Source organism: Oncorhynchus mykiss, chromosome 12 (genome assembly GCF_013265735.2).
Source record: "Oncorhynchus mykiss isolate Arlee chromosome 12, USDA_OmykA_1.1, whole genome shotgun sequence".
NCBI lineage: Eukaryota > Metazoa > Chordata > Actinopteri > Salmoniformes > Salmonidae > Oncorhynchus > Oncorhynchus mykiss.
This window is the reverse complement of record NC_048576.1, coordinates 95,286,750-95,310,037: the sequence shown is the minus strand read 5'-3', so window position 1 is coordinate 95,310,037 and position 23,288 is coordinate 95,286,750. Positions and strand designations below refer to the sequence as shown.

The 23,288-nt window shown below is 41.8% G+C and overlaps 3 protein-coding genes across 7 annotated transcripts; 2 read left to right on the top strand and 1 right to left on the bottom strand.

The window, feature by feature from the left end:
* The first annotated feature begins 274 nt into the window (after window positions 1-274).
* LOC110538756 (ras-related C3 botulinum toxin substrate 1) lies at window positions 275-9,078 on the top strand. 2 transcript variants are annotated; one of them, XM_021625727.2, is made up of 6 exons: window positions 275-657; window positions 3,762-3,833; window positions 6,616-6,733; window positions 6,965-7,027; window positions 7,308-7,471; window positions 7,756-9,078. In XM_021625727.2, the coding sequence occupies exons 1-6, from the start codon at window positions 623-625 to the stop codon at window positions 7,814-7,816; spliced, it is 513 nt and encodes a 170-aa protein (XP_021481402.1). In that variant the 5' UTR covers window positions 275-622; the 3' UTR covers window positions 7,817-9,078. The 2 variants fall into 2 exon arrangements, with proteins under 2 accessions (XP_021481402.1, XP_021481401.1); XM_021625726.2 differs by having other exon boundaries at window positions 278-657; window positions 7,308-7,467.
* A 429-nt stretch (window positions 9,079-9,507) lies between these two features.
* On the bottom strand, window positions 9,508-14,877 carry LOC110513898 (serine/threonine-protein kinase 19). Of its 4 annotated transcripts, none has more exons than XM_036939335.1 (8): window positions 14,854-14,877; window positions 13,927-14,017; window positions 13,520-13,618; window positions 13,280-13,425; window positions 10,854-11,089; window positions 10,399-10,496; window positions 10,168-10,315; window positions 9,508-9,742 (listed from the first exon to the last, which is right to left on the bottom strand). In XM_036939335.1, the coding sequence occupies exons 3-8, from the start codon at window positions 13,614-13,616 to the stop codon at window positions 9,697-9,699; spliced, it is 771 nt and encodes a 256-aa protein (XP_036795230.1). In that variant the 5' UTR covers window positions 13,617-13,618; window positions 13,927-14,017; window positions 14,854-14,877; the 3' UTR covers window positions 9,508-9,696. The 4 variants fall into 4 exon arrangements, with proteins under 4 accessions (XP_036795230.1, XP_036795229.1, XP_036795231.1 ...); XM_036939334.1 differs by lacking the exon at window positions 14,854-14,877 and adding an exon at window positions 14,372-14,683; XM_036939336.1 differs by lacking the exon at window positions 14,854-14,877 and having other exon boundaries at window positions 9,508-9,929; window positions 13,859-14,014.
* Window positions 13,930-22,830, top strand: LOC118936310 (decapping and exoribonuclease protein-like). Its single transcript, XM_036939332.1, has 7 exons — window positions 13,930-14,062; window positions 19,027-19,523; window positions 19,805-20,031; window positions 20,266-20,485; window positions 21,295-21,430; window positions 21,586-21,680; window positions 21,855-22,830. The coding sequence occupies exons 2-7, from the start codon at window positions 19,033-19,035 to the stop codon at window positions 22,003-22,005; spliced, it is 1,320 nt and encodes a 439-aa protein (XP_036795227.1). The 5' UTR covers window positions 13,930-14,062; window positions 19,027-19,032; the 3' UTR covers window positions 22,006-22,830.
* The last annotated feature ends 458 nt before the right edge of the window (window positions 22,831-23,288 follow it).

Sequence of the window (23,288 nt, the reverse complement as noted above, 5' to 3'; positions counted from 1 at the left end):
TACCGTATATCAACATCACGATGTCAGCATATTATCTTCTGTTAACTCCACGCTACCTGAAAACTGAAAGTTGTTCACACTTCTCAAAAGTGTATTTTGGTACACGTTTTCAAACGGCTAACTTACTTATAAATAATTGGACGTATGTTGTGTGAAAGATACAAGTTCATATCCCTTTTCTTAATTTCATGCTTCTTTCGTTTTTCACAATGTACTGTCTTTTGTTTTAGGATTAAACCACTTCACATCAGTGATTTAAATCCGTGCGTGGGCGTCTAAAGCAACCGGAAGTGACCCGGTGAACGGATAGTTCCGCACGGTTTTGCGATGTAAAACGCAGCTCTGTTTTTTTCTTCAATGGGTGGTAGCAGCTGTTTGCTCCATAATTTCCAGTTGAGAAAGTATGGGAATGTAGCAAGATCACTTCAAAAAAATATCTTATCGGACACTTTCGAAAAGACACACATTAACCTTGTCAATCAGTCTTACTTTGACCAAATAATTACAGACATTTCAAGTTTGAACAAGTTTAGACAAAATAGTGGGTAACTGAGCTAGCACCCAAGCTAGTAAACGGACTTAGCGACGCATCTGGACCAGTCTGGTAGTACGGTCCGGAACAATGCAGGCCATAAAGTGTGTCGTGGTTGGGGACGGGTAAGTTTATGAACGTTTACTAACTATAAATACACGATGTACCATTATAGCTAAGTGACTATCTATATTTGGTGTGAATGTCAAATAAATAATATAACTAGCAAATGTGTTAACTTGCTAGCTAACGTTAGTTAGCTAGGTGAAAAGTTAGCTAAAGGCTAGGTAACTACCAAACTAACAAGTTCAATGACAATCCAACATTACGCAAGCAAATACATGCTTATTCTCACAATTGTTATTTGTGCAAATCAGCTGGTTTAGTCCCCATCAATGTGACTAAATTAAGTGGGTGTGTAAACTTTATGAATTAAATCACTGCTCTGCCATAGCTGTGTACATTCAGATGCTGAAACATGTCTATATTCTCGCCAAATATCTCAAACTTCGCTACCAATTATTATTTTGTTTTTTGTTAAAATACGGATAATGTTGGCCAAAAATGATATTGCGATATGTAACTATCGATTTTCCCCCATCACTAGTAACTAACGTCGATACTTAAACATTTAAATTATTAAACACTTACCGTATACCTGTGTTTGTCCTCTGTTGTTGCAGGCCATTTGTTTGCTGAAATCATACTTTTTTATAAAACGCTAATAAAATACAACCACCGACTGTTTCCCGGTTGCTGTATGATGGCAACTCCGCGCAAATGCGCTTGTGCCAATTGAATCAACATGGAAACAGTCAGCGATTGTATTTGACGAACATTTTATTAAAAGGTAGGGCTTAAAGCAAAAAAATAAAGGCACGCAACAGAGGACAAACAGATACATGTAAGGGTTTACAAATGTATATTATTGAAGTCGGAGGTTCCTTTCAAAACTCCAGTCTGCACTCAACTTAATGGAGGAGTTGAGGTACTTGGCAAGCTGTATTTGAAGCTTTTGTATTTTTTGGGCTCCAGTTTATTTCTGTCATTGTTTACTTGGTTATTTCATTGAATCTAAATTGTGAAAACAGTTAACTGGTATTCATCTTTGCCAGCAAGCTAATGTTACCATAGAAACATTTTCCAGGTGTGAAGTAAAGAGAGGGAAAGGGGATACCTAGTCACTTACCCACTGAATGCATTCAACTATCCCAGACCATTACAGGTGGACTGACTCACCCAATATATGAATATTAATGTCTGGATCATAGGGAGTATTTCATCTAGACTGTATAACTCCTTGAAGTTTGCCGTTCCTAACCAAGTTAAATGGCCTAAGGTGTGAGTGTGGTAATAAGACTGGATACCATGAAATTGGGGAGAAAAGGGGGCAGAATTCAATAACAAAAAAATAAAAAAATAAATTTAAAAAAAAGAAAAGCAGGCCCAAACCATGATGCTGCCACCACCATGTTTGACAGTGGGGATGGTGTGTTCAGCTGTGTTGCTTTTACGCCAAACATAACGTTTTGCATTGTTGCCAAAAAGTTCAATTTTGGTTTCATCTGACCACTCCACATGTTTGACATGTTTGACATGAGACATGAGTCTCCCACCTCAGCTGTAGATCTCTGCAGTTCATCCAGAGTGATCATGGGCCTCTTGGCTGCATCTCTGATCAGTCTTCTCCTTGTATGAGCTGAAAGTTTAGAGGGACGGCCAGGTCTTGGTAGATTTGCAGTGGTCTGATACTCCTTCCATTTCAATATTATCGCTTGCACAGTGCTCCTTGGGATGTTTAAAGCTTGGGAAATCTTTTTGTATCCAAATTCGGCTTTAAACTTCTTCACAACAGTATCTCGGACCTGCCTGGTGTGTTCCTTGTTCTTCATGATGCTCTCTGCGCTTTTAACGGACCTCTGAGACTATTACAGTGCAGGTGCATTTATACGGAGACTTGATTACACACAGGTGGATTGTATTTATCATCATTAGTCATTTAGGTCAACATTGGATCATTCAGAGATCCTCACTGAACTTCTGGAGAGAGTTTGCTGCACTGAAAGTAAAGGGGCTGAATAATTTTGCACGCCCAATTTTTCAGTTTTTGATTTGTTAAAAAAGTTTGAAATATCCAATAAATGTCGTTCCACTTCATGATTGTGTCCCACTTGTTGTTGATTCTTCACAAAAAAATACAGTTTTATATCTTTATGTTTGAAGCCTGAAATGTGGCAAAAGGTCGCAAAGTTCAAGGGGGCCGAATACTTTCGCAAGGCACTGTATATACTGTACTCGATCTATTGCATCTTGCCTATGCCACTCTGTACCATCACTCATTCATATATCTTTATGTACATATTCTTTATCCCTTTACACTTGTGTGTATAAGGTAGTAGTTTTGGAATTGTTAGTTAGATTACTCGTTGGTTATTACTGCATTGTCGGAACTAGAAGCACAAGCATTTCGCTACACTCGCATTAACATCTGCTAACCATGTGTATGTGACAAAAAAATTTGATTTGATTTTGACCTTGGCTTCCTACTGCATTCGTGTAACAGGCGGGCTCCTCGTGGGGCAGGTGGTTAGAGCGTTGGACTAGTTAACCGTAAGGTTGCAAGATTGAATTCCTGAGCTGACAACGTAAAAATCTGTCGTTCTGCCCCTGAACAAGGCAGTTAACCCACCGTTCCTAGGCCGTCATTGAAAATAAGAATGGGTTCTTAACTGACTTGCCTAGTTAAATAAAGATTAAATAAAGGTGTAAAATATATATATATATATATATATATATATATATAAATAATATACAGATTTCCGATTTTTATGAAAAACTTGAAATCGGCCCTAATTAATCGGCCATTCCGATTAATCAGTCGCCCTCTAATCATCAATGTGTGATAATCAATGTATTAATGTGTAGAGCATGGCATCAGACATCTTGGCGGAGGCTAGGCCTAATCTCAACCTTACTCATATGAGAAACCAAGTCTGAGTTCCTGGCTGCAGGGCATTCAATCGTTCAAGGTAGATTTTGAAGTCTGTGTTGTCCATCCACCCAGATTCAAGTTTGGTAGGGACCTCAATGCCCTCTATAATAGACCATAGCCATGTCTTAAGCATGGTTCTTTCAGAGGATCGACATCATGCTATAAAATTGGCATATGGCATGCACACCTATGATTTGTTCCATTACATTGACATGTGCCTTTTATCTTCTCTTCCAGAGCTGTGGGTAAGACATGTCTGCTGATCAGCTACACGACCAACGCCTTCCCTGGAGAGTACATCCCCACAGTGTGAGTACCTCTACAGCCCCCGGGTGGGAGGTCTGGCCTGGGAACCCCCTGAAGCCAGACACCCCCAGCACCACACCCCTCTAATTCTCCCCTTGTCTCAGTCTCCACAACCATTATTCAGGCTAGGTAGGGAGAGAATCTCTACATAGCTATCTTTTGCCCCTCACCTAAACTTGCAAATAAGATTTCAATTGGATTTGGTGGGAAAATGTTTGTTGGCAGCTTGGGATGCTTATCATGCTAACCTGGGGGCCTTAGCATCATACCGGTAGCGTTTGCCAGCCAAGAGTACATAGCATCTCTGAACAGAGTGCCAGACGTAATTTGCTAACCAATTGTACATGTAGAATCACATGAAAATGTTGTCAGTCAGACGTCCACTGGCGGGGTGGTCCCTAAAACATACTGCGCCAAACAAACGGCAGATGGCCGGCAGATCGACATTCGTTGGGTTGTGTGCGCTCCCTTAGGGGAAGAAATACTTGGGGAAAACACGGCAACATAAATTACCAGAAGGGTTTTTAGGTCTTATCTGACCTAGCACTAACTTGTTATGTTGATCTGTATCAGTGACATAAACTGGTTTAGATAAGTGACCAGATTTTCTATTATTGATGGTCACTGGTCAGATTTACCAAGAGTTTTTCACCAGTTTGAACCAGTTCTTCATAAGAGGGAATACTGTAAAACATTCAAATAATAATGTTAAAGGGGAAATCTGCAGCTGCTACTTCCATTTTTGGACTTCTAAATGAATGAGAGAGACCCATTGATTCTTAAAGAATATAACTGATAAATGCCCCATGAGCTTAGTTTACAGTGCATTGCGAAAGTATTCGGCCCCCTTGAACTTTGCGACCTTTTGCCACATTTCAGGCTTCAAACATAAAGATATAAAACTGTATTTTTTTGTGAAGAATCAACAACAAGTGGGACACAATCATGAAGTGGAACGACATTTATTGGATATTTCAAACTTTTTTAACAAATCAAGAACTGAAAAATTGGGCGTGCAAAATTATTCAGCCCCCTTAAGTTAATACTTTGTAGCGCCACCTTTTGCTGCGATTACAGCTGTAAGTCGCTTGGGGTATGTCTCTATCAGTTTTGCACATCGAGAGACTGACATTTTTTCCCATTCCTCCTTGCAAAACAGCTTGAGCTCAGTGAGGTTGGATGGAGAGCATTTGTGAACAGCAGTTTTCAGTTCTTTCCACAGATTCTCGATTGGATTCAGGTCTGGACTTTGACTTGGCCATTCTAACACCTGGATATGTTTATTTTTGAACCATTCCATTGTAGATTTTGCTTTATGTTTTGGATCATTGTCTTGTTGGAAGACAAATCTCCGTCCCAGTCTCAGGTCTTTTGCAGACTCCATCAGGTTTTCTTCCAGAATGGTCCTGTATTTGGCTCCATCCATCTTCCCATCAATTTTAACCATCTTCCCTGTCCCTGCTGAAGAAAAGCAGGCCCAAACCATGATGCTGCCACCACCATGTTTGACAGTGGGGATGGTGTGTTCAGGGTGATGAGCTGTTGCTTTTACGCCAAACATAACGTTTTGCATTGTTGCCAAAAAGTTCAATTTTGGTTTCATCTGACCAGAGCACCTTCTTCCACATGTTTGGTGTGTCTCACAGGTGGCTTGTGGCAAACTTTAAACAACACTTTTTATGGATATCTTTAAGAAATGGCTTTCTTCTTGCCACTCTTCCATAAAGGCCAGATTTGTGCAATATACGACTGATTGTTGTCCTATGGACAGAGTCTCCCACCTCAGCTGTAGATCTCTGCAGTTCATCCAGAGTGATCATGGGCCTCTTGGCTGCATCTCTGATCAGTCTTCTCCTTGTATGAGCTGAAAGTTTAGAGGGACGGCCAGGTCTTGGTAGATTTGCAGTGGTCTGATACTCCTTCCATTTCAATATTATCGCTTGCACAGTGCTCCTTGGGATGTTTAAAGCTTGGGAAATCTTTTTGTATCCAAATTCGGCTTTAAACTTCTTCACAACAGTATCTCGGACCTGCCTGGTGTGTTCCTTGTTCTTCATGATGCTCTCTGCGCTTTTAACGGACCTCTGAGACTATCACAGTGCAGGTGCATTTATACGGAGACTTGATTACACACAGGTGGATTGTATTTATCATCATTAGTCATTTAGGTCAACATTGGATCATTCAGAGATCCTCACTGAACTTCTGGAGAGAGTTTGCTGCACTGAAAGTAAAGGGGCTGAATAATTTTGCACGCCCAATTTTTCAGTTTTTGATTTGTTAAAAAAGTTTGAAATATCCAATAAATGTCGTTCCACTTCATGATTGTGTCCCACTTGTTGTTGATTCTTCACAAAAAAATACAGTTTTATATCTTTATGTTTGAAGCCTGAAATGTGGCAAAAGGTCGCAAAGTTCAAGGGGGCCGAATACTTTCGCAAGGCACTGTAACTGTCATACCCCAGCAGAACCCAAAATGTATGTTTGTTTAACTCCAATGTTTGTAATTATTGTAAATGTAAACCAACACTGAATGGGTATTCAACTCTTACCCCATGAGGTTTGGTGCCTGCTGGTTTTCTGTTCTACCTGATAATTAATTGCCCTAACTTGGTGTCACAGGTCTAAATTGGTCTATCATCAAGTTAAATAGGATACACTTCTCTCTCCTTTGTTGTCTTAAGCATGGTTCTTTCAGAGGATCGACATCATGCTATAAAATTGGCATATGGCAATTGATTATTAGCCTATACCCAAACTCATAGCGGTTGACTGATCCCTACAGGTTTGACAACTACTCTGCCAATGTGATGGTGGATGGAAAACCAGTCAACTTGGGCCTTTGGGATACAGCAGGGCAGGAGGACTACGACAGACTCCGCCCCCTCTCCTACCCACAGACGGTAAGATTGACAGACCAGACATGCATTGCCATGGGAACAGCTGAAACTTGCTTACTATTGTTTTGTTTGAAATGAAGCCTTTGTGTACTTACAGGACATTCTGTAAAAAATAGCGTAGTCCTCGTCTCTGTGAGTAATAATAAGGATGTTTTAGATATAAGGAACACTGTGATTACGGAAGTGATTATCACAGGTACTGACTGAGATTATTCCCCCTCTCTCTCTCTCCAGGATGTGTTCCTTATCTGTTTCTCCCTTGTGAGTCCTGCCTCGTTTGAAAATGTCCGTGCCAAGGTGGGTGCCCTGTTTGAAGCAACTCATCATAGCTCTTAAGAATTCAATACAAGGAGCTTGTCTACAGCACATGATGATCAGTTCAAATACATTTATATTGTCTAGCTCTATTTTTCAGAGCTGCATTTAGGAAAAGACAGTCCATATTGATTCTTCATAAGATTAAACTGATTTTTACTGGTTATATTGATCAACCTTTTGAAAAGTCATGGAAACTGTAATGACAAATTGAATGGGAACCCTATGAAAGTGACATGCCCAATGTGGTCTCTCTTCATAGTGGTACCCAGAGGTCAGGCACCACTGCCCCAACACGCCCATCATCCTAGTGGGTACCAAGTTGGATCTGAGGGACGATAAGGACACCATCGAGAAGCTCAGGGAGAAGAAACTCACCCCTATCACCTACCCCCAGGGCCTGGCCATGGCCAAAGAGATCGGTATGTGTTCAGTGTCTATCAGTGACAATGAATGCAGGTTTAGGGAGTGTGTTTACTGTTAGGGACAATTCATGCTTTGAATGCAGATAACCTTCTCAACCAGGAGAAAGTGGTTGGACTCATGCATTACTTGTAGTCATGCTCTCTGAGTAAGGCTTTAGAAAGTGATGTCTCAAAGAGAGTGAGTGAAGAGTAACTGGCTTCTCTCCTCCTTGGACTGCACATGCACACCCTTCAGAGCCATGCATTAGTAGTAACAGTCTCCTCGTTCTCTCTCCTGTCGCTCAGGTGCGGTGAAGTACCTGGAGTGCTCGGCCCTGACCCAGCGCGGCCTGAAGACTGTGTTTGATGAGGCCATCCGGGCGGTCCTCTGCCCCCCGCCCGTCAAGAAGAGGAGAAGAAAGTGCTCCCTGCTCTAGAACCCCGCAGACAGGAAGTATCGGGAAGTGGGCACTCGCCGGGCAGGGAGACAGGCAACGCAGACACAAAAGCATTTTACTTCGGAATCTTTCCTTTTATATATAATATATTAGTCTCTACTAGTACAGCACTGGGACAAACTGTTCCTTTGTTAAAAGAAACTGAACATACAGATAGGTTTAGGAATGGGTGACATCACTGAAGTGTAAGAAATTCCAGAGGCCTTCTAAAAATGGATTTAAACTTCTGTGAGAAGGATGATGAAATGTTTTTGATTTGTTGCTCTTACTCGTAGTCCATATTGTTTACAGTCTTTAGAGGTTGTTTTGGGTGGAGTGAATTTGCCAAACTGCATACTGCAGATATTAGAAGCTGTACAGCAGACAGACACTAAACTTGTTGCTATTTTTTTTAGGTTTACCTCCTTAACAGTACAGCTAATAATTTGGCATGATGCACTGCAGTTAACGGTTACATGGTTAAGATGGCATTCTATTTGTGGGGTGGCATTCTTTATAACATGGAAATCCAGAACTAGCCAAGTTAATAGCATCACCAATTTTATTTTCACCTCCAACTACTAATTAATGTACCATACATCTAATTAGACTAGGACTGAGTTTGGGAAACACTGGTGCTTTTTTTGTCGATTGGAAAAAGCGTGATCCTTCAGTATTTAATGGGAGAGCTGGCGTGCCTCGTTGCACGGTTGAACCTGTTAGTCAAAAATGTTGTATCCCCCACCCGTGTCCTCCCTGTACTGTCTGAACCGAATCGTTGCCTGAGAAAAACAAAGCCTGCGACTTTATATGAGAAGATTGGATGTGAGGACTGTTTTGGGTGTCGATGTGAGATAAAAGCACCTTTTATATTAGTCTTTGGGCATTTATCAGAAACCATTTATGCAGCGATTTCTTCGTGAATAGCCCATTTGATTTACAGTAGCCACAACTACTTGGAAGGCGGAGCAAAGGAGAGCATTTAAATGACTGAGGAATGTTGTAACGGTAACTTAGCTACAGTCAGTAACGATGTAGTGTGTATATATTCATCTTTGGTTATCATTTGAATTCAATTGGTTATTTTGTATTAAAAAAATTCCACTGAAGTTAATCACTCACTGTATTTTTAAACAAACTATGAACGCTATATTGTTTACCAACTACAAATAAACCTTTAATTTTCCTACAAGTCTAGCCTTTTGTAATTAATGCAGATGGCATGAAATGTGCTACATATACTGATACATATACATTTACATATCTTGTAGGTCAAATATGTAACTGTTATTCAGACATCAAGCTGCGCTCCAACTGAGCCAATGTTGTGGCCCTTTGGTTTTATGCATAAAGAAATGTCACTTGAGAACCATTAAATTTGAATTCAACATACTGTGTGCATTTACTTTGCCTTTACATTTGAGGTATTCATGTCACAGTACTTAGCTTCTCAATTGAGGAATTCATATTTACAGTAGTTAGTTTCGCAATTAGTGTTTAAGCTTTTTCTTAAGGACTGACGTGCTATTGTACTTCCTCCTTTGAGGACTCTGAGCATAAGTATAGCTGGTTGTAGGGTCCACACGTTGCAATTGTCTTAAAACAAGGACAGTCAACAAGGAACCTTAAACGATTTACAAACCAGAAAAGGCTTTATTTTACACCATTGGCATTTCACCTATTTGGCAGAAAAACAAGGCAATAAATGATTAACCAGATTCGTTGGTGTAACATGGCCTCTCGTCATGTTCAGTTGCTTTAAGGGTTTCATCCATGAAACAGGTTGTTGTATCCATTCAGTCAGTTGGGTTCAGTAGTCCACACACCGTAACAATGTTCCTGAAGTTGTGGGTATACTAAAAAGAAAAGAGCTGGTAATGTGGGTACAACATGACCAATTGTATTAGATACACGTCAGTCGACAAGAATAGTTGATGGCTACGCCCAGGAGTCAAGTTCCAAGTTGTCACGTGCACAAGTACAGTAACATGCTTCACTTGCAAGCCCTTCCCAGTATTCAGTCAATATCAAAAGAGTACAACTCTGCCAGGAGAAAAAATAACATGTAAGCTGTATACAGGGTCAGTCCCAGACTTACAATGTTGCAGGGATACCTGATTAGTTGAGGTAGATATGTACATGTAGGCAGGGATTAGGAGAAAGTGACTGGTAGCAGGACAGATCATAATAGTAAACAATATGGCAGCAGCATAAGTGGTGTGTGTGTGTAATGATGTTCAGGGAAAACTCTTGGTCCTACTGACATGAAAACCAGTCTCACCATTCTACTAGCTCTGCACCAATGATGTCATGGATGTGGTACTTGATCTGGAATTTAACCTGTGAGTTGGTCTGCCTCTCCTCCAGTTCTGCCTTTAAGACTTCATTATATTTGGACTTCTTAACCATGCCCAGCACAGCTTTACGACCTGGGTCAGGGGGAGGAAGATAGTAAACAGTCAACACTCCATTAGCAAAGTAGTGCTAATTACTTCTTTGTTTGGTAGCTGACCCTGTATTAGGTACTTGGTGAATCTGCCAGAGTTGGGGATGGAGAGCCACCAGCTGCCAGCGTCCCTCACAGTCAGAACCCCCGACTTCACCAGTTGCCTGGGTGGGGGTGGGAAATAGCACAAGTTATTAGTGACTCATTTACAATGGAGCAAATGCATCCAAGCAGAGACTTTCAGATACATGAAAAGGATAAGATGCAGCATAGATGACCACCCTCTCAAACATTTAAAAAAAAATCTCACACACAGTGCCGGTTTCTTGGACAGAGATCAAGCCTAGACCAGGACTAAAAATCATGTATAATAGAGAATCTCCATTGACATAGCCTTTAAGTCCAGGACTAGGCTTAATCTGTGTCTGGGAAACAAGCTACAGTACAAACGCATTCAAACAAAGACTTTCAATACATGAAGAGACCAAGATTAATAAATAAAAAAGCAATTTCCCTCATACGTTATCTCTGAGTCTGTGAAGAGAAACTCCTTCAGCATTTTGTCTTTGTTGAAGCTCAGGTCATTGCAGGAGGGCAGCACTTTCTCCAGGAATTTATCCACTGTGCCCCGTGTCCCTCTCCCCTCCTCCCCAGCCAGGACTTTAGCCTTGTAGTCTGCAGCGAACACCAACCCAAAGGCCTCAGCATCAAAGCCCAGCTGGAACATCAACAGCTCCCCCTGTTCCCTCAAGTCACTCTAACAAAGAGATGATGAAAATGAAGATGTTGGACATTAACAGATGGATCAACCAAGGCAATGGTCTAAATTGACAACACAACTGGACCCTCTATTTCTGAAACTATCCGCCACCATTGTTGCAACCCCTATTACCAGCCTGTTCAACCTCTCTTTCATATCGTCTGAGATCCCCAAGGATTGGAAAGCTGCCGCAGTCATCCCCCTCTTCAAAGGGGGAGACACCCTGGACCCAAACTGTTACAGACCTATATCCATCCTGCCCTGCCTATCTAAGGTCTTCGAAAGCCAAGTCAACAAACAGGTCATTGACCATCTCGAATCCCACTGTACCTTCTCCGCTGTGCAATCTGGTTTCCGAGCCGGTCACGGGTGCACCTCAGCCACACTCAAGGTACTAAACGATATCATAACCGCCATCGATAAAAGACAGTACTGTGCAGCCGTCTTCATCGACCTTGCCAAGGCTTTCGACTCTGTCAATCACCATATTCTTATCGGCAGATAAGTAGCCTCGGTTTTTCGGATGACTGCCTTGCCTGGTTCACCAATTACTTTGCAGACAGAGTTCAGTGTGTCAAATCGGAGGGCATGCTGTCCGGTCCTCTGGCAGTCTCTATGGGGGTGCCACAGGGTTCAATTCTCGGGCCGACTCTTTTCTCTGTATACATCAATGATGTTGCTCTTGCTGCAGGCGATTCCCTGATCCACCTCTACGCAGACGACACCATTCTATATACTTTCGGCCCGTCATTGGACACTGTGCTATCTAACCTCCAAACAAGCTTCAATGCCATACAACACTCCTTCCGTGGCCTCCGACTGCTCTTAAACGCTAGTAAAACCAAATGCATGCTTTTCAACCGATCGCTGCCTGCACCCGCATGCCCGCCTAGCATCACCACCCTGGATGGTTCCGACCTAGAATATGTGGACATCTATAAGTACCTAGGTGTCTGGCTAGACTGCAAACTCTCCTTCCAGACTCATATCAAACATCTCCAATCGAAAATCAAATCAAGAGTCGGCTTTCTATTCCGCAACAAAGCCTCCTTCACTCACGCCGCCAAGCTTACCCTAGTAAAACTGACTATCCTACCGATCCTCGACTTCGGCGATGTCATCTACAAAATGGCTTCCAACACTCTACTCAGCAAACTGGATGCAGTCTATCACAGTGCCATCCGTTTTGTCACTAAAGCACCTTATACCACCCACCACTGCGACTTGTATGCGCTAGTCGGCTGGCCCTCGCTACATATTCGTCGCCAGACCCACTGGCTCCAGGTCATCTACAAGTCCATGCTAGGTAAAGCTCCAACTTATCTCAGCTCACTGGTCACGATGGCAACACCCATCCGTAGCACGCGCTCCAGCAGGTGTATCTCACTGATCATCCCTAAAGCCAACACCTCATTTGGCCGCCTTTCGTTCCAGTACTCTGCTGCCTGTGACTGGAACGAATTGCAAAAATCGCTGAAGTTGGAGACTTTTATCTCCCTCACCAACTTCAAACATCTGCTATCTGAGCAGCTAACCGATCGCTGCAGCTGTACATAGTCTATTGGTAAATAGCCCACCCATTTTCACCTACCTCATCCCCATACTGTTTTTATTTATTTATTTTTCTGCTCTTTTGCACACCAATATCTCTACCTGTACATGACCATCTGATCATGTATCACTCCAGTGTTAATCTGCAAAATTGTAATTATTCGCCTACCTCATGCCTTTTGCACACATTGTATATAGACTCCCCCTTTGTTTTCTACTGTGTTATTGACTTGTTAATTGTTTACTCCATGTGTAACTCTGTGTTGTCTGCTCATACTGCTATGCTTTATCTTGGCCAGGTCGCAGTTGCAAATGAGAACTTGTTCTCAACTAGCCTACCTGGTTAAATAAAGGTGAAATAAAATAAAATAAAAATAAAACACATTTGAATATTTCTCCAGGACTAGTAGTGTTCTTCAAACCCAGTCCTGGAGACCAAAGTGTGGAGGTTTTTGTTAGTGCCCAATACAGTGTCATCCGGGTTTGGCCGGTGTAGGCCGTCATTGTAAATAAGACTGTGTTCTTAACTGACTTGCCTAGTTAAATAAAAGTTAAATAAAAAATAAAAAAATAACACATTTGATTGAGACCACCAGGATTGAAGAACACTGCTCCAGCAATATTCATTGGGCTTACAAGCTGCCTGTCCACTTGGGTCCTATCATTGTGTATGCTGTAGAGTTGGTGTTTTAGGACAATTTGTGGAAGGGCGTCATTGAAGAGTTTGCGTGGGAATAATGTCATAAGGTCCTGCAGGGTGGCTTTGACGTCCAGTGGTCCCGCTGGGGAAAGAAAGGGACAAGAAAGGAGACGGACAACAAGTCAAACACTGACACATTTAGCTAGATAGCTACATTTAAGTTTGAGGAAAGGCACCTTCTCCATTGTTGACAGCTCCAAACTGCTTCTCATTGCCAACTCTTCGTTTGTTCACTTTAAACGTGTCTGATATAAGGGCCCGTTTTCGGTTCATAACTGAGAGGCATGAAAACATTAACAATTAACATTAACAATCGTTGTGGAGTGCTAACATTAGTGGCTAGCTACAGTAGCTAGTTGTTATTATGAAGACAGACAGCAGCATGCTAACGTTAAAATAAACGAGCTTCTAGCCATTTGTCTACTACGGTAAACTGTATAATAACGGTACTAATTACAAAATATTGGTTTGTTTTCCATAAGTATATTTACTAACAATAAAATGAATGTCCATACCTGACTTAAAGTAAGCATTGCTGTAGCAACTCTTGGTCAAACAAGATTTGCCAATCGTTTAAACATACCCCGGACAAAATGATTCTGTCAGAATGACAAGACAGCACCCGACTCCGAAACATACCGCCACCTATCCGTCAGGATCAACTGTTACACATCCTGCAAAACAGAAGTAACGTTAGCTAGCTAGCTAATAAGACGGTGGTGAGTAAATTCACATTTTGCAAAATGAGTTGCATCTGCTTTGCTTGATCAAAACATAGAAAGTAGCATGCATAACATAATGTATCATGCATGCAGTTTGTGTTGAAGGAAACCGCTACTAAGTTAATACCATTGTGCATTTACTGTTAGCTAGCTAACTAGCTCGCTAGACTGCTAGCCATGCATTTGCAATGCTGAAGTTACATTGACTGGAGGGTAGTGTATTTTAAAAAAAAAATGTTTTATCTGTTATTACGTCTGATGTAACATATTACAGTATTTATGTAATAACCAATACAGTGATATTACCTATCTAGTCCACATAACTACCTAATTTAGTTACGCGTGCTTTCAGCCAGTCATACGAGACAGCAGTGGCAGAAGCCGAAGGTTTGGGTCCGGTGTCTGTTATTGCTGCATACTGTATGTTAGTCGCTAGTTAGCTAGCCAGCCTACTTCTGTGGTTTGCATCCCAAAGGAGAGCGATGTCTAAACATTTTCTAGAAAGACTGCAGTCTCCATTAATAAATAGGAAGAAGCAATGTGATTGACCCATTCTGTCTCTCCATCTATCCATCCTGTTCTTCCAGATCAGTTAACGGTCCAATGCAGACATTATTTGTATTTTTTTAATTTAAAAAAGTCTCAATATCAAATCATTTCTGGGTAACAATCAAGTACATTACAGGGATTGTTTTGAATTCAAATCAAAAAGAAACTAAAATAGCTTATTACCAAAGAGCAATTTCTCAAACAAGAATTTTGCTAGGAGTGGGGAGGGGAAAACCAACCTCTTGGCAGAGATGTTTGGAACTTCTTCTTCTTCTGTGGGTTTTATGGCAGACTAGAACACCGAAAGGTGTTTTGCCGCCACCAACTGGATGGGTTGAAAACACCAAAACCATACATGACATCGAAAACTAACTTAATCCACCCAAATAAAAATAGTACATTGACAAAAACAAAACAAAACTTGGCCAGGCCAGGCACGACTCCAACACCATCATTAAGTTTGCTGATGACACAACGGTGCTAGGCCTGATCACCGACAACAACGAGACAGCCTATAGGGAGGAGGTCAGAGACCTGGCCGTGTGGTGACAGGACAACAATCTCTACCTCAACGTGATCAAGACAAAGGAGATGATTGTGGACTACAGGAGCAAGCACGCCCTCATTCTCATTGACGGGGCTGTAGTGGAGCAGGTTGAGAGCTTCAAGTTACTTGGTGACCACATCACCAACAAACTAACATGGTCCAAGCACACCAAGACAGTCGTGATGAGGGCACAACAAAACCTATTCCCCCTCAGGAGGCTGAAAATATTTGGCATGGGTTATCAGATCCTCAAAACGTTCTACTGCTGCACCATCGAGAGCATCACTGCCTGGTATGTCAACTGCTCGGCCTACGACCGCAAGGCACTACAGAGGGTAGTGCGAATGTCCCAGTACATCACTGGGGCCAAGATTCCTGCCATCCAGGACCTCTATACCAGGCGGTGTCAAAGGAAGGCCCAAAAAATTGTCTGACTCCAGCCACCCTAGTCATAGACCATTCTCTCTGCTACCGCACGGCAAGCGGTACCGGAGAGCCAAGTCTAGGTCCAAGAGGCTTCAAAACAGCTTTCACCCCCAAGCCATAAGACTCCTGAACAACTAATCAAATGGCTACCCAGACTATTTGCATCAGAGTCTCTGGTGGCACAGCTGGCGCTGCAGTACAGCGCCCTTAACCACTGCGCCACCCGGGAGGCCTTATTTCTTATTCTTATCCATATTTTTTAACTGCATTGTTGGTCGTCCTTCCTTCAAATCTCACTATCTCCCTTCACAGGCTCTAGGGCCTGAGAGGGTGGTACGGCTTGTGACAATACTCCATCCTCCGCTGAGAAATGTTTCAATCCCAGGAACCGCCCTGCCGCATCCACAATGATATCTATTTTCCTGGACTTTCTCTCCACCATGGCAGTACCATTAATCACCATAGCTATAAAGGCCACAAGTCCACCTTCTTAACCTTCTAAATATTTGGGTCCTGCTGGTGAAAGTCAACCGCTGCAACCTGCAGTGAAGGCCTATCCACCACCATGGCGACGAGCACCATTCAAACACTCAACCCTTTTAACAGCTGCTGCATATGAAATGCTCTGGACAGCCCTGACTTTGGCCACCTCATTCTCTTTCTTCCTTGTCGGGCATTCCAAAGACCTGGCTTCGTGGTTCCTACAACAATTGCAACATTTTCATCACTTTTAAAACACATGACATTATTTTTTTACACAACTTGGACATCTCGTCTTCTCCCTTCTGAAAACACTTGAAACATGTCCAAAAGCTTTACAGTGATCACACTGTATTGTTCTTGTGATAAATACTCTGACTCTGTAGTTTATATACCACAACTGCACTTGAGTAGGGAGAGACTCCACAAAAGAACAGATAGACTCTTCACCCTTTCATCATTCACCACACAATTCATCCGACGTGCATCGACTTCCGACGAGACGCCAGATATTACCCCTGTTCTAAGAGACACACACAACATGTCAAACTTATCAACTTGGGTGAGACGCAACACACGTTCCTTCTGATCAGCAGAAGTACAAAAAAATCTAAACAAGCCCGCCTCTCGTGATCATCACAGCCTTCACTTTACCCAGCACTCTCCACCAGTTCGGATATAGTCAGGTTCATAAATATTTGGGCATTGACCAAGTCATTTTCATTTTGGCTCTGTATGCCAACACAAAGGATTTGAAAGGAAAAGTGCAGACTTTCAGATTTAATTTGAGGGTATTTACATCCAAATCGTGTGAACAGTGTAGGAATTACAGCACTTTTATGTGGTCCCCCCCAATTTTAGGGGCTCAAAAGTAATTGGACAAACTAACAATAATAAATTAAATTGTGAGTTTTAATACTTGGTCGCAAATGACTGCCTGAAGTCTGGAACACATAGACATAACCAGATGCTGGGTTTCTTTCCTGGTGATGCTCTGCCAGGCCTTTACTGCAGCTATCTTCAGTTCCTGCTTGTTCTTGAGGCGTTTTGCCTTCAGCAAGTGAAATGCATGCTCAATTGGAATCAGGTCAGGTGATTGACTTGGCCATTGCAGAACATTCCACTTCTTTGCCTTAAAAAAGTATTTGGTTGCTTCTTCAGTATGCTTTGGGTCATTGTCCATCTGCACTGTGAAGCACCATCCAATGGTTTTGAGGCATTTGGCCGAATCTGAGTAGATAATATAGCCCTAAACACTTCAGAATTCATCCTGCTGCTTTTGTCAGCAGTCATATTATCAATAAATACAGGGGAACCAGTTCCATTGGCAGCCATACATGCCCACGCCATAACACTGCCTTCACCATGCTTCACAGATGAGGTGGTATGCTTCAAATCATGAGCAGTTCCTTCCCTTCTCCATGCTCTTCTCTTGCCATCATTCTGGTGCAAGTTGATTTTTTGTCTCATCTGTCCATAGGATGTTCCATAACTGTACAGGCTTTTTTAGATGTTGTTTGGCAAACTGTAATCTGGTCTTCCAGATGGTTTTACATCTTGTGGTAAACCATCTGTATTTACTCTGGTGTTCTCTTGATTGTTGACTCTGACACAGATATGCCTACCTCCTGGAGGGTGTTCTCTTGATTGTTGACTCTGACACAGATATGCCTATCTCCTGGAGGGTGTTCTCTTGATTGTTGACTCTGACACAGATATGCCTACCTCCTGGAGGGTGTTCTCTTGATTGTTGACTCTGACACAGATATGCCTACCTCCTGGAGGGTGTTCTTGATCTGGCCAACTGTTGTGAAGGGTTTTTTCTTCACCAGGGAAATAATTATTCTGTCATCCACCACAGTTGTTTTCCGTAATTTTTCTGGCCTTTTGGTGTTCCTGAGCTCACCAGTGCGTTCTTTCTTTTTTAAAGAATGTACCAAATAGTTGATTCGGCCACACCTAATATTTTCGCTATCTCTCCGATGGGTTTGTTTTGATTTTTCAGCCTAAGGATGGCTTGCTTCACTGGCAGTGACAGCTCTTTGGACTTCATATTGAGGGTTAACAGCAATAGATTCCAAATGCAAATGACACTCTTGAAATAAACTCTAAACCTTTTATCTGCTTACTTGTAAATTAACTAATGAGGAAAAGCACACACCTTGCCATGGAACAACTGAGCAGCCAATTGTCCAATTACTTTTGGTCCTTTAAAAAGGGGGGGACCACATATAAAAAGTGCTGTAATTCCTACACCGTTCACCCGCTTTAGATGTAAATACCCTCAAATGAAAGCTCATATTCATTATTTAATTTAAACTCCAATATGCTGTGGTAGACAGCTAAAATAACAATAATACCTTGGTCAATGTCCAAATATTTATGGACTTGACTGTATCAAATGGATTCTTCAAGATTAGTAATCCGATCAGCTGCTCGTCATTAACAAACCGTACTCGTACAAGATACGAAGGGTCATTCTCAGCCCTATCTTGCTCCATTTTCCATTATTTTGGACTATATTCAAATTGTCCTTAATTCTACCGCCATTAGATTCCCAATCCACATCAGTGTGTCCGCTTCCGCCATCCTTCCTCCTGTCAGCAATCTAAGCCAACCTCTCTGTTTTTCTCCAGGTTTGGAACTCCCTTTTTTTATTGGTCTATTAGTTAATCTACACCAGGCAGGCTAAAACTCCATCCCACCTAAATTGACTGACATTTCAGGCAATTAAAACAGCTAAAAGGGCATTATCATTTTTTAATTTCACACACTTCAAAGTGTGGCAATATGTAAAAAAATATATTAAAAAAACACAGGAAAGTCACATTTGGACTGCTTTGGGCTTTTAATTAGGAGTAGTATACAAAAAGGAAAGATTGGAAGAGATTGAGTCAGACACTGACTATTAGATTGTTATTTGAATGATTATTAACTAGATATATTTGTCTCTTCCTAGATCACCATGGACCAACGCCACCAGTCCCACCACAGACCCCAACATCCAAACTCCAATCACCACGACAACCACCAGTCAACATTCAAGAGAGACATGGATGACAGTGGGAGAGGCCATTTCCAACACAAGCGCTTCAGACCTGGTCAGAACCATCACCCGGCTGGCCCTTCAACACCCCCATCTAGCCCCCCAACCCAGAGCCTGAGCATACAACGACAGCTGTACGAGAGAGACTTCCCCTTATACAAACAGCCTGTGGAGGTGGGACATTTCTCCCTGGACTCTGAGCGCAGGTTTTTCAATGATGCCCGGCAGCTGCGTTACTACGTGGAGCCGGAGAAGAGTTGTCCTAACTTCGACTTGAGGGACGGGTACAGGGGCCGCTTCGTCAAGAGGGACGACAGGGTGAAGGAGAAACTGGACCACATCCTCAGATGGATCCTGGCAAACAGGTCCAAGCTGCAGTCGAAGGACACAGCTGCTTCTTCTTCCCCATGGTAAGCACCACTAGTGTCAGTTTAAGAGATGTTATTTTGATTGATACATTATTCATCAGTAGCAACACCTTTCTGTCTAGTTATACAGATATAGGCCCACTAATTGTCAGTCATCAAGGCCATAAACATTTCAGAATGGGATCAGTTGTGATGGACACAATATTCAATATACACACACACAATATCCTCAGTCAATTCTGTGATTCCTAGTCACAAGGAATGACTGTGTGTTCCTGTGTGTTATGACAGACATGTATTATTTGATCAACCTCTCCTACCAGTGCATTAGGTGTAGACATTGTGACATGGCGCGGCCACCTAACCAAGCTGTTGACCACGCCTTATGAGACCCGGGAGGGCTGGCTGCTGGCTGTGACCAGGATGGGGGGGACACTGTACATCAGTGAGGTGGAGACGGAGGCTGCACGCCGGGACCGGGAGAACCGCACTGAGAGGCACGAGGAGATGATGTACTGGGGATACAAATTTGAACAGTACACCTGTGCAGGTAGAGGATCGCTTCTTGTATTCCTCTTTTGCTGTACGCACTGAGTTGTTACAGTACCTTGCAAAAGTATTTATCCCCCTCTGCATTTTTCCTATTTTGTTGCATTACAACCTGTAATTTAAATGGATTTTTATTTGGATTTCATGTAATGGACATACACAAAATAGTCAAAATTGGTGAATTGTAATGAATGAATGAATGAATTGTTTTGAAATGTCTGTAACCTTCTTTCAGATGATGCCCAGAGTCTTCCAGATCCAGGTGGGGTTGTAAACACCAACGAGGCCTTCTGCACTGTAGTCCAGACCCGGCTAGCCGAGCACAGACTGCTGTTCTCTGGCGAGGTGGACTGTCGGGACAAAGACCCCAAGGCCCCGTCTCCTCCAGCCAACTACATCGAGATGAAGACCTCACTGGAAATCTCCACCCCCAAACAACGCAGCAACTTCCACAGGTAAACTATCCACAGATACGCTCTGCACTAGCCCCCTATTATGGAGACGGATTGGACATCTGCATATCCAAATCTTATATCTCTGGATATCTGCAGTTGGGCAATTCCATGTTAACGGAATTTGCTGAGACTCACATTTTTCTTTAAACTGTATGCCAAACAAAAGCCATTGATTTCAAAGTTTAACAATCCATACAACTCTATGCACACTGACTATGTTGAACAATTTACACAATAAAAAAAAACATTTAAAAGTTTAACAATCCATACAACTCTATGCACACTGACTATGTTGAACAATTTACACAATAAAAAAAAACATTTAAAAGTTTAACAATCCATACAACTCTATGCACACTGACTATGTTGAACAATTTACACAATAAAAAAAAAACATTTACTTGAAAAATTGTGCAGGTGCAAAGTTTGGTAACAGAATTACGGTAAAATCTCCTTCAGTTTTATTCTGTTACCAAACTTTATATCTGCACAGTTCTTCCTGTATTTGTAAAATTCTCAGTGTAAATTGTTAAAATTAGTCTCTGTGCATAGAGTTGTATGGTTTGTTAAACTTTTAAATGTTTTTTGTTAGACATACATTTTAAAGTGAAAAATCTGAGTCTCAGCGTAATTCCATTACCATGGAATTGCCCAGTAACCAGTTCTGTTGTCACTGTCTGGTAAAGACACATTTTGCTGATGAATATACACAGAATGAAACTGGAACCAAGGCTAGCTCCTCACATCTTCAGTTTGAACATTTTCCCAAGAGAGTTAAAATGTTTCTCTTGTGTATGTTCTCCTTCCAGGTTTAAACTACTAAAGTGGTGGGCCCAGTCCTTTCTTCCTGGGGTACCGCGAATCGTAGCTGGTTTCCGTGATCATGACGGAGTGGTTGTGTCTGTGGAGACTTACCACATCTCCAAGATATCTCAGCTTATCAAGGTACGATTACAGTTGTATTTTCTTCTGAAAAAGAACATACACATTTTTCTACCAGAAACCCAGTAGGTCTGTGTAATATAGGATGCCTATTTTGTGAGTTTAAAAACAATGTGCGTGCTTGTTTGTCCTAAGAGGTTGTCTCTTCTCTCATACAGAATGAAACCAACTGCTGGAAGCCAACTGTCTGCATGAACTTCTGCTGTGAATTCCTGTCCTTCGTGAAGAGTGTGGTCACAGAAGACGATCCAAGGTGATGCTTGATATGGTTAAGATTCTTTTAAAGTACTTATTTTATTACAGTGCTCATAACCTTTACTTTCTGCTACCATTAAAAAAAGCTTAAGAGAACTTGCTATTGCATACAGTCAAGAGTTTCCCTAGAAACATTCTGACTCTAGTTAACTATGTTATTTATTTCTGTCAGGTTGGTGCACCTGTTCTCATGGGATCCACACCGAGACGTCACCTACTCCATCCACAGAGACTCTCAGTACTCCTTCCTACCAGACTGGTACGTCAGGGAGATGACCAGTTCAACCAGTCGTGAGACACACCACCACCCACCTCAGACCTGACTCAGAACAAACCTGACAATGGTCCGTATTGACAAAGCAGCTCAGAGTAAGACTGCTGATCTAGAATAAGGTCCCTCATCCTATTCATTCTGATTTAGTAGGCAAAACGGAGCCTAGATCAGCACTCCTACTTTGATATGCTTTATGCGTACAGGCCAAGGTTTTCACCTTATACCAGTATGGACTTGAAGCAATACTTTAACGCTGAAACCTGTTATTTGATAATGAAGTAGAAACACACCAAGCGCCCTGAAGGAGTAGGCGGGTTCTGACGGGTCGGTTTTTGACGATAAAGAAAGTTATTTTATTCAACTTCCATTTTCCTCCCAGAGTGGCTGAGTTATATAGTGTGGATCAGCATGGACTTTAGCATTCACAAACCAGCTTTTGGGACTTTCTCACAAAATGGTGTGCAGGTTCACAGAAGACATATCTTTCCTAATGGTTTGTGGTGTCTTTTTTTATGTGAAGTATTTACATTCTTCAGCTCATCTCTGATTTGTATTTTTTTTTTACATTTTATTACAAAATTCTGTGATCTGAATGTAACAGTTGCGGTTTGAAGTGTCTGCTCTGAAACTGTCGAACAATAGTAGCATAACAAGATTTAATTTCCCAATCAAACCTTTTTATTATTAACCCCATGGGCAAATCGATCACTTATCATGTTCTTTTCTGAAGTACATGAATTAAAATATGCCACAAAAAAACTAAACTTAAGAACATCAATATTGCATAAGCAGTTTTAACCAAAGTGTTGATGGAAACTGTCCAGTGTCAGAATGCATTGTCCTTTGTCCTATAATAAATGACACCTTCATTGAATGACGCATTGACAATGTCGCAGATGGTAGAAAACATCCCAGGTAAAAGTCTGATTCTACAATGCAGTTGTGCTGAATGGAATTAACTAAAAAAGACACTATTTGCTCTGTAAAGATGTTAATCTGTCATAGCTTTCATTTATTTCAATGCAATTTACAGAATTATTATTCATTTAAAACCTGCAGGATGCATACTAGTCCCAGAGTTCTCCATGAATTCCAAGGCACATCTTGTCATGTCCTACTGTACGTCCTTAATCATTCCTCAAGTCAGAAGTGGAAATAGACTGTTATAACCACATACAGTGCATTCTGAAATGACTCAGACCCCTTGAATTTTTCCACAGTTTGTTACGTTACAGCTTTGTTCTAAAATTGATTCAATCCCCCCCCCCCCCCTCAAGCTACACACAAAACCCCACAATGACAAAGCAAAAACAGGTTTAGAAATGTTTGCAA